Source organism: Nicotiana sylvestris, chromosome 8 (assembly GCF_000393655.2).
Source record: "Nicotiana sylvestris chromosome 8, ASM39365v2, whole genome shotgun sequence".
NCBI lineage: Eukaryota > Viridiplantae > Streptophyta > Magnoliopsida > Solanales > Solanaceae > Nicotiana > Nicotiana sylvestris.
In genome coordinates, this window is record NC_091064.1 from 183,535,385 (window position 1) to 183,546,574 (window position 11,190).

An 11,190-nucleotide genomic window follows, 5' to 3' on the forward strand; every position below is an offset into this window, starting at 1 on the left:
ATTAACGCACAATTAAGTATTAATTAAGCATAAAATTGTATATTTGGACATTAAATGCTAAAAATGCAAACGATGCCTATTTTTGTAATTTTTAATTTTTGTAAAACAATTTTAATTACTAACAATTGTAGAATTAAATCCTACATGCAAAATGCGACATATTTTTGTATTTTTTATTAATTTAGCGAATAAACACGCACAGACAAATACAAATAATTCTTCAAAATATCACAAAATATCACAAAATTGCACACCAAAGAAAAATCATTTTATTTTTGAATTTTTTGGGAGTAATTCTCATATAGGGCAAAAATCACGTGCTTACAGCTACAACGGACTTATCTTAATTGGTGATCTTTTATACTTCAAATATTACTAAATGAAAAAGAAAAACAAAGTTGAAAGTACTCCATACTACTTAACATTTCAACAAATACCATCGAATCAATGGTGGATCCAGGATCTTGTAGTCGTGGGTGCTCCGCCTCTTTATCTACAGTTGTTACGGTCAGAGGCGGATATAGTGTTCTACCTACAGGTTCATTGAACCCATAACTTTTTACGTAGAGTGAAAATTTATATGTAAACATTCAATAAAATTGCAAAAATAGTGGATATGAACCCATAACTTTAAAAATATATATAATGGGTTCAATGCTAAAAACCTTAACAGTTAAACCCATAGAGTTTAAATCCTGGATCCGCCTCTGATTACGGTCACAACATATAAGTGCACAACTACGTTTTATCCCACGATTGTAAAAATATTTAACAATATACTAAAAATTAATATTATAGTTAAAAGATTTAATTTATTCACGGTTATCCCTTGCGATTTTCATTTTTAAATACACAATAAGCAAACAAATATCATTTTTGCTTATTTTACGTTTATTTTTAGAATTAACCTTCAGTGCAAAACTATTAGCAAAGATTGAACATAAATTGAATATTTTTAATTAATTACAAAAAAGTTTAAACCATATTACCAATTTCCTTCTACAATTGCAAAAGATGGAGTTTCATCAGTTTAGGTTTAATGGGGTTTGGGGGAAAGAAATTAAAAAACGCAAAGGCACTTAAAAAGAAAAGAAAAATATGAAAAAGACCATTCATTTTTGGAGCCGAATGGGCCACGATATTAGGGAAGAAAACAGAAAGAGAAAGAAGAAAAATTAAAATGAAGCAAATAAAATTAAAAGAGGAATACAGTAGTGAAGGGATTATTAATATCAAAATGAAAAAAATATTTTCAGGGATTTGATTCTGCGACTGTTCCATCTAGAGATCTCTCAAGTGTACTTTCTAAACAAAGCACCCACTTGCTTATTTTGTTCCTGGGTGCACCCACCTGCTTATTTTGTTCCTGTGTGCTTACTAAAATTATTTGTTAATTTAATACTAATTATTTACATAAAATAATGGTTCCGCACCAAAAGCAATGGGTGCTAGAACATCCATATGGCTCCACGTGCATCCGCCCACGCATCAAATAAAAATAAAGTTTTAAAATCTTCATTAAAGAAGAAAGGAAAAAAAAGGAAAGCAATATGTTCTCTCTCCTTTTCTTTTTATTTTTTCCTTAAATATTTTTTGTGAGTGTAAGATTGGTAAATGAATGAGAAAAGTCTTGTCAATTTATTTTGTAGAATGTCAAAAAAGAAAGAAACCCTTAGATTGGATTCCATATATGTCATATAAAACAAGCTAAATTAGGTGGTCGGCACCTCCTTTGAGGTAGTTGGCTGTTAGAAAGTTGAGGCAGTTGAATTTGTCGGTGTTTTCCTTAATAATATATCGTCCTTTTTCTCTCCTTGTTTTCGTTTTTTTTCTTCCTGGATATAAGGTGTGTTTGGTATGAAGGAAAATATTTTTCAATCTTTTCATGTTTGATTGGCTTAATTATTTTGGAAAATATTTTTCTTATGAACTCATTTTTTCCTCCAATTGGAGGAAAATATTATCCTTATCAAGAGAAAGGAAAATATTTTCCAAAACTCCTTCTCAACCTTCCCCACCCCACCCCCTCTCTCCAAAAAAGACTTTTTTAAAAAAAATTTAATTTTTCCGTTACCACCCATCCTATTACCCCTCCACCCCACCCCCACCCTCCATAAATTTTTTTTTACTTTTTTTTTGTAATTTCAAATTTTTGTTTTTTCCATTAGATCTGCCCCCCCCCCCCCCGAAAAAAAATATTTTTTATAATATATTTTTCAGTTCTAATTTTTTTATTTATCGGTTTAAAGGTTTAAAATTTTACAAGTTCCAAAGTTATGAGTTCGGAGGTTTATGTGTTTGGAAGTTTACAGGTTTAGAAATTATAAAGTTTACGGGTTCGAAATTTCGCGGTTTCGAAAGTTTAGCAGTTCGAAAGTTTATGAAATTTGTGGATTCGAAATGTTGTTGGTTTGAAAGTTTATGGCTTCATGTTTATTATATCTAAATTATTTATGTATACTCTTGAGAAGTCATTTTCTTTAATTTGCGTACCAAATACCGAAAAATGAATAAGATCACTACTTGTTTTCTAAAAAAATATTTTCTTGGAAAACATTTTCCATTATACCAAACACACCCATATTCTGGCTTTTATTTATGCCATTTCAAACTTATGTTCTTCACACTACCTAAACGATTAAAGAACAGCCCATAAAAAGAAGAAGAGTACATTATATTAAAGACTAATCAAGAGTTATGATTAACAAGGTCGCGTGGCCTAATGGATAAGGCGCTCGCCTCCGGAGCGGGAGATTGTGGGTTCGAGTCCCACCGTGATCGTTTCCTTTTTTGCCTTAGGAAATTGTGGAACTTCTATTTTTGTCACTCCTACCATGTTATTTTCTCGATGCCTCAACGAGATAAAAAAAAAATATCCAATTTTTCTCCACCTAAATAGTGAAAATAAACCCCGCAAATTAATCATCTACTTCATTTTTTTAGTTCACTTATTTTTCAATATCTTTCTTGAAATTTATTTCTATTGTTCACTTTTGTACGTGTATTGTTTTCTTGCAGAAACTAATCATAACATGTGCCAGATTATGAAATAAGTTCTAAAGGAATATAGCTTTGTAGCTATTAAATGACTGAATACCAGCAACTGAAAAACTTACAGTACCTAGTTTTATTTATGTACATTTTGCTTCTCAAGAAAACTGGAAGACAGTCCAATCATTGATCGACAAACGTCTTAAACTTATAAATTTTTTAACAGCCTAAGCATCATATGATGAAAATTAAGTTCCACTGTGATTGTATGATTTGGTCATTCATGCTGGGGATAGTTTGTGGAACTAACCTCCAAAAACTATCCTTTTGTTGGTGAATCAGTTGCAACTTTCATATGTATTGGTCCTTTTCTATTTGCCCAGCAGAGGTAGAAAACTGAAGAAACTATCAGTACACCTGCTGCACTTCCAGCTACAATTCCAAATATTATTCCAACGCGTTTCTTCTTGTTTTTGGAAGAACCACCATATTTTTCCACTGCACCAAAACCATAAGTAAACAAAAGCGCGGGAATTCATCATTGGTTCTGGTGAAAAAGAAGAAAGGGAGTTAAAAGTGATATGAATGGAAATGCAATGAGAAGAACCTTGAGTGACATGGATTGCTGAGACTAAAGGACCATATGTGCTTTGAAAAGGAATGCAACAAGTGCCTTTTCCAGCCCACAAGAAATGAATTTCCATCACTCTGTTTGTCACATTTGCCTCAAATGTTTTCACTAAAGCTCTTTTTGATCCACCTGCTTCTTTCTGAATGTTCAAATCTTCAAGAACCTTTTCGCCCTTTATCCGTTGCAAAAAAAAAGAGGAGAAACTTTAGATAAGAAGGGGAACCTTGACGTAACTGGTAAAGTTGCTACTATGTGAACAGAAGTTCATGGGTTCGAGCCATGGAAACAGCCTCTTATAGAAATGCAGGCTGCGTATAATAGACCATTATGGTCCGGCCCTTCCCGGGCGCTGCACATAGTGGGAGCTTAGTGTACCGGACTGCCCTAAACTCTAGATAAGAAACTGATGAAAAACTTTCAACTGAATAAATATCCAATTCTTTACGGATAAGTTGGTTTAAGCTTGAAGTACCTGAATGTAAACATCAAATAACCGTCTCCCGAGGCCTTTCCAAGAGTGAGAATCATCCATTTGTATCTCAGCAAAATGAAGTTCTACTTTATATTTTCCATCGCTCAATCCAAAACCATAGTACCTTAATGAGTTAGGCGACATCCTAGCAGTTTTATAAAGCTCAGAGTCTAATGTGCTTGTGATCTGAGAACCTGTCTCAGCTATATAGTTTTGTCCATGTGGGTTGGAAATGAAAATGCCAGAACTGCTCACTGCCCATCGATTACTGGGGTTCATGTAAAACGAGGCTGCACTTAATGTCTCTGAGTCATTATCGTACTTGGTTCCATCTGCAGATTCTGTTTCCGTTCCTCCAGAGTTGATGGAAAAGGAAGCTAACACAAAAACTATATTTAGCATTCCAACATCAGATTAAAGTTCAGAAACATAAGCATATTTTACAAGTCTTATGGGGTCACTCCATTCTTTTCAACCTTTGTGTTAAAGTTTTGTTACTTAAGTGGTTATGAGTCCTCAAACCAGATTTTTAGTTTGTATTCTTTTTTCCTTTGTTTGCGCTCATCAAAATCTTAAAAAAGGGCTACCCTTCTATTTATACAAAAATCAGACTGATGAATTTCAAGATAAGTTAAATGTAACATCCCAATTTTCTATAACTTGAGCAAGATGGGATCTTTGGGACAGAAATGTAGAGCTTCAATATCATGCCCTTGCTAATGTAATGAGTTTTGCTCATACAAGATTCCTTCCTCGGCCTTACATTATTCAAATGGGAAATAGGTTTCCAATGTTCACTATCCGGCTAATATGATGTGAGTTTTAAAATATACCTCACTAGTTATTTTCTAAAGGAACTTAATGGAAGAAGTCTCATCATACGTGGGAAAGGAGTGTACTTACACGAACTAGCTATGTCGAGGCACCTGGTGTTCCCTTGCAGGCACGATAAAGTTGAAGAAGCCTTGCTACATCAATCAAATTAAATATATGCGCCATATCAGCAAAGCAAGTAGTAGCAGACAATTTAACTGATAGAACTAAAACTATTTTATTGTTTACCTACATATTTGAGATGGATGACAAACAGAAACGAGAAAAGAGGAAACTTTCGAAGGAATCAATGATTTATATATGTGCTGATTAGTAGAAGCCAGAGTAGTTCCCTGTGGAATCAATAGCAGTACGACCCAAGCCAAGGAACCCAAGGAATTGAAATGAGTACAAGTGTGTAGCTAATAAATTGCATACCTTTTCTTTAAGATAATTTAAAAAGACTTTCCATTCTTGTCTAATAAGGAATCAAAAGAGGAAATTGGTTTAATGTCATGGCTTATACATCATCAAAGCAATAACTGAACTATCTAATGGTTTGAACTCCTGTATTAATAATAGCAAAATGAGATTATAATCCTTATTATTTCAGTCATGCTAACTCTTTTTAAAGGATTCTCAACAATGTATGGATATCACTGTTTGCGAAATTTTGATCTGTAAGTGGCGGAGGCGATATACCTTCCATCTGAAGTTCTGTCACTAATAGCAGTCCCAAAAACATTCCTGAATGAATTTTACATATGAACCAAACGGAAATACTTCAGACGGATGCACCAATTGAAAATAAACTGCTGTCTAGAACGTAAACAAATTTGTAAAGTTTGAAGAGAGCTAAACTCACATTGATAAACCTGATCCCTTTGGTGTTAGGTCTCCAGAGAGAGAATTAAAGGAGACATCTCTGTCATTCAAAATAGGAGAAATAACTATTATAAGAAAGAAGTAAGGAATAAACACTGAAACATAGAGTAAAGTGAGCTGAAAAGTGTAGAACGGCCTTCTGCACTACTCAATCCTCAAAACTCTAATATGCACACTGTGAGGATTACTGAAAAGGATAATACAATTGTATTTTTCTTGAAGCAGCTGACACAAAATTTGACATGCGAATCTTATGGATATGGGTACAACTAGGCATTGGATCATCATACATGAACACCTAGAGAAAATGGTGCATTTAGTTCACCAGGTTTAAAAAAGAATTCTCTTTTGAGTAGGTGGAGCAAACTCACGACTTAATACTTATATCTGACACTGGAAATAACTTAATTAAGGAGACTCTTCTTTGGGAATTCTTTACAGTTTGAGAATCCTCCTAGCAGTATGTCTAAATGTATAGTTTGAAAGTAATCCTGCAAAAAGATAAACTATAAAACTCTGTTAGGCTGGAGTTTGAACTAGTGAAAAGAGAATGTATAGAGACAACGGAGAAATTAAAGTGTAAGAATTGGGAAGGGACTTCTTGAAATCACTTGATGTTCACATACATGAGACCAGCTTAAAAATGAGCTTTTATAACGGATAATCAACAATTAGGAAAGATGAACAATGAAATTAATGGAACTGCAGAGAGAAATCAGAACCACATAGTATGTCAACAATGAAATGATGCATCAGAAACCTCAAGATACAAACTCTAGTAAGAATTAGCAAAATCAGGTCAAAGATTAAGACTTACAAGGCAGTGAGATTTGACCTCATGATATTGGGAGGTAGCTTGCCGCTCAAGTTGTTGCTTCCTAGATATCTGAGATGCAAAACTAACTTCAATTATAGTAGCCGTTACAGAACCAATGAAAATAGGTCCGCACCAAATCTTAAAAGCACTTTACTTGCTTAACAAGAAAGACCAGTTTCCAACATTTTGTTATTTTTCGCCAGTAAGTTTTAATTTACACAACAGATGTAGACATATTTCTCTCGCACATTATATTTTAAAGGTATCTTGCTGCTGATTGACTTCAAAGGAAAGTAAGGGATTGACTTACAAGAATCGTAATGAAGCAAAGTCTTCAAATGATCTTGGTATTTGACCTGTCAACTTGTTGAAGCTCAAGTCCCTTTGTGGTGGTATTTAATCAGAGGAGGGCAAGTTATCAGATAAGTATGCACATTCGGAAATTGCAAGTATAGGGAAAATCTAAACATATACATATGAACCGCCTCCTATATTTCAACTAATGTCAGAAGAAGAAGCTTTAGCGAGAGAGAGGCGTTGCTTGAAACAAAGAGCATGAATCTAACAATTGATTCTATCAAAGTAACTTACAGAATTTCCAAGTTTCCAAAAGAGCTAAGTTTCTCTGGTAGCTGGCCAATAATTCGGCAATTTCTCAATGATCTACAGGTGAAAAACATATGAATTGACTCACGTCAGAATCATCAATGATAATAACAATAGAAATCTTATTGTGAAGCACTGAGCCACAAGATCATACAATATGGAAAGACTCGTTAAGTTCTCCACGAAATCCAGAGAAGAATCTTCAGTATGCAGATCGCCTATTCTCCTACATATAGAAAAAGGAATAGGCAATGCCTATGAGAAAATCTGAAACAGCATTTCCTGTTAACGGGACAAAAAATATGTTTCCACAACTTGCTGTACTGGATCAGAATATACACTGAGCAAGAGGAGAACAGACGATGACTTGATTTATGTGAAGATTTATCAAGATAACCGTATGTCACTAGATAACGTTGATTTGGAAAGATTTTTTCCAATCAAACCAAGCTTAGGAAGAGAGAGCTTAAAGCTGTTAACTTTCTGCATGTTGAGGTTCATTTGTGTTGATAAGTAGCATAAGGCAAATCATGTCCATGATCCAAATTCAATACTCGAGTCACCGAAATTGCATTATTGCATTACATAAAAAATCTAAATACAATTTTATATTTTGTTATAGCCGTCTGTGAAGGAACATAGAACATACAGCAAATTGGTATCACATACTTTAACAGCGATAAACCTTACAAATCTTGTAGTTTATTTAAGGCACCATAATTGCTTGGAATTGGTCCTTCAAGAAGTGTTCCTTCTAGTCTCCTGTTAACAAGAACTAATCTCTCAGAAATCTGTTAAACAGAAGACAATAAAAAAAACGGATGCATTTATCTGGAAACCTAAGATAAAAGAAATGCTAGTTAATCAGAAAACCAGAAAAACAAAGTCATTCATACAGGACTTGGAAGTTCATAAAGTTCACAAAGAATTCAGGAAGCTTTCCGGTAAAACGATTGTCAGATGCCCATCTGAAACATGAAAAGGAACTCCAAGTCAGTATGGCAAAGTTGAACATTTTTTTCTTGAAATATTATTGAACAATTTTGACTAGTGTTGAGGGCTAGAGACGAAGAGGTACAAAATCTCGAGGGACTTCAAATTTGATAGCTCCCTTGGAATTGGACCATTCACTCCACTGCCATCAATATACCTGAGATTCCAATAATATTATCAGTATCTAGTGGCAAAGACTACAGATTGTCAATTCAAATGGATTAAACATATATCCCTTTGATTCTTACAAGACAGCTAATTCACTTCTTGGAATAAGTACTTTCTCTTTTCATATGTATATCATCCGCGAGCTAAAAACTAATGATACAAAAACATAAAACAAAAAAATTTACATAAACTTACAGCTGCTGTAAGGAGACTAAGTTTCCAAGCTGAGGTGGCAACGGTCCGTTGAAATTATTTGAACCAAAACTTCTGTATAAAGGGTAATCTTTCTTAGGAAAACAACAGTAGGGAAAAGAAAAATGCTTAAACTCTACTAAGTCCGACAATAATACAACTCAAAGCGAGATGAATACTTACAAGGAGATCAAATTGGTTAGACTTCCAAGTTCCGGAGGCACAGAACCAGTGAGATTGTTAATGCCAAGGCTCCTGTTTCATAAATTTCTTAATCACAATTATAACAAGTTGATTCCAAGAACCAGAAAGATACATGAATCAACAATGAAAACAATAAGGAAAATTGTAGGAAGCTAAAGTGCTACTAACAAGTATTGCATCTTTGGTAACTGTCTTATTTCAGCTGGAATGGTCCCATTGATAACATTTTGACCCAAATTCCTACATAACAAAACATCTTCACTAAACTCCCTTAAGTTAAAGAATAATATTACAGTACTAATTATAGCAGTATTGCAATCACTTACAAGTCCATCAATTCTCTTAGCACAAATAATTCTTTAGGAATCTCACCAGAGACATCCAAGGCATAAATTTTCCTGAACATATAACCATTAAAAACACTCTAAAGAGCAAAACTCACAAACTCAAGAGAAGAGAAAATTAGCTCACAAATGTGTAATATGGCAGATAGTAGCAGAACAATCACAAGCAACCCTAGGATTAGCTTGTTCTGGTGCCCAAGGAGCATTTCGATTACAGGGATCCGTGGTTAGATTTAGCTTGCTCCTCAAATTCCAATGGTCAATAATCTTATTCAGTGCATCCACTATTTTATAAGAAGAAAACAATCAATTAATTAATCAATCAACTATGCCTTAATTCAAAACAGTTTGATCGTCAGTTATATGAGTCCTCTATACTTGTTCTGCTTGTACAACGTATCTAGGGGAGCATGTCTCAACAAGTTCATTACTAAGATAATTGTCATAATTTAATTATTTCAACACTAGCTGTCGACCTAAAAAAAAAGCAGTCTGGTGCACTAAGGCTACACGCGGGGTTCAGGAAAGAGCCGGACTACAAGGTCTATTGTACACAGCCTTACCCTACATTTCTTCTTCTGTTCCAGTTTAGGTGAACCTATTTTCTTTTTTGGTCCGTTCCAAAAAGAATGACTTCTTTCTAAATTTGGAAATAATGTAGTTTAAACTTACAATTCTACTTTAATGAGAAGCTTTTATAACCAAACAAATACTATGAGCCCCTTTTTGAATTATTTAGGACCACAAATTTCAAAAGTCTTCATTTTTTCTTAAATTTCGTGCCCAGTCAAACAGGTTCACATAGATTGGAACGGAGGGAGTATAAGAGACTGTTTCCACGGCTCAAACCAGTGGCCTCCTGGTCCGGTTGCCCAAGGCTCCCCTTCTACTAGTTGTTGACCTACAACAACCCGATAAAATCTTTAAAAAACAAAAGGTTATGAGGAAAACCATATTACAAAAGAAATAAAAAGGAACCTTCAATAGGGTCAGTGAATGGTTGTGCAGCAGCAATTTTCAACATCAAAAGGACAAGAAAGCAAATACCCAGAAAACCCATTACTGAGCACTACCAGCAGAGGCTTAATTTCCTTTCTAATCTGGGGATGGTGCTGTTGATGAAGTTGAAGCTTAGCTTATAAATAGGAAGGCTTGGTGGTGAAGTGAATAAGCCAAGAAGATACAACAGAGTGGAGTCATGACAATGGAATTTCTGGATTTTCTTTGGTCATACAACTATAGTCTTCGTTGACCTTGATAAAGAAATGATTAGTAATTGTTCTAAATTCAAGCTGATGCAAAGCAACCAAAGGAAGAAATTGAATATGTGACCATCCCCTTTTTCTTTGACTGTTGTCTTACCCGCCAAATTTTGTTAAGGTAGTTGCTTCTTTTACAATATTTTGGTATGAATAAATATTGATTGGGTAAAGAATTGTTACACGCAAATTAACTTGTTGAAGTACGTTATTTTTATTTTTATTTTTATTTTTTAAATTTTTTAAAGTTATTAAGTCCCATGTAATCGAAGAGAGAAAAGTCGAAGCAAACCAATTTTATTTTGGTTTGGATTGGATTGCACTTTTTAAAACCAAAAATAAAAAATAAAAAACAAACTGAACTATGCAAAATCGAACCGGAAAATTGAGCGCTTCCCCTGAATGGGCCCTACGCGGCGCGAATCTGAATATAGTCGGACTCCAATAAGAATACCTAACACCGAGTGAGAAACCAAAAAAAATCCTAATAAAAAACAGCAAGTCAAGAGCAAGGACACACAAGTAGATGAAAAAAGAAAGTACACACAATTGGAGATGGACATTTCAAGTACTGTATAGGTAGTCTTACTAGATTAATTAACCAGAAAATGTTGAACAATTATTGGAAGAAGGCAAAACATGAAATATTAAATTGGTTGATATGAACACGGAAATAAAAGTTTTTAGGGAAAAGAAGGGTCGTAGAGATGTTACAAACACTAAAATCCATCATGATATAGTTTAGTAATTAACACGAGTAATAAAGTCCCAATTACAATAAAAATTTCTCGTTTTCAGCCGGCCTAGCCATTATA

General features: G+C 34.2%; 1 protein-coding gene and 1 non-coding gene across 2 annotated transcripts; one reads left to right on the forward strand and one right to left on the reverse strand.

Annotated features, from left to right (window-relative positions):
- The first annotated feature begins 2,708 nt into the window (after positions 1–2,708).
- On the forward strand, positions 2,709–2,781 carry TRNAR-CCG (transfer RNA arginine (anticodon CCG)). Its single transcript has one exon. It is a non-coding gene; the product is annotated as a tRNA-Arg (tRNA).
- Positions 2,782–3,050: 269 nt separating this feature from the next.
- LOC104212014 (probable LRR receptor-like serine/threonine-protein kinase At1g56140) lies at positions 3,051–10,386 on the reverse strand. The gene is made up of 19 exons (XM_009761185.2): positions 10,095–10,386; positions 9,244–9,400; positions 9,099–9,170; positions 8,941–9,012; positions 8,752–8,823; positions 8,572–8,643; positions 8,294–8,365; positions 8,112–8,183; positions 7,906–7,977; positions 7,370–7,441; positions 7,201–7,272; positions 6,920–6,991; positions 6,610–6,678; positions 5,773–5,832; positions 5,610–5,654; positions 4,998–5,062; positions 4,095–4,471; positions 3,599–3,794; positions 3,051–3,489 (listed from the first exon to the last, which is right to left on the reverse strand). Exons 1-19 carry the CDS (start codon positions 10,174–10,176, stop codon positions 3,311–3,313), a joined length of 1,950 nt encoding a protein of 649 aa, XP_009759487.1. The 5' UTR covers positions 10,177–10,386; the 3' UTR covers positions 3,051–3,310.
- Between the last annotated feature and the right edge of the window lie 804 nt (positions 10,387–11,190).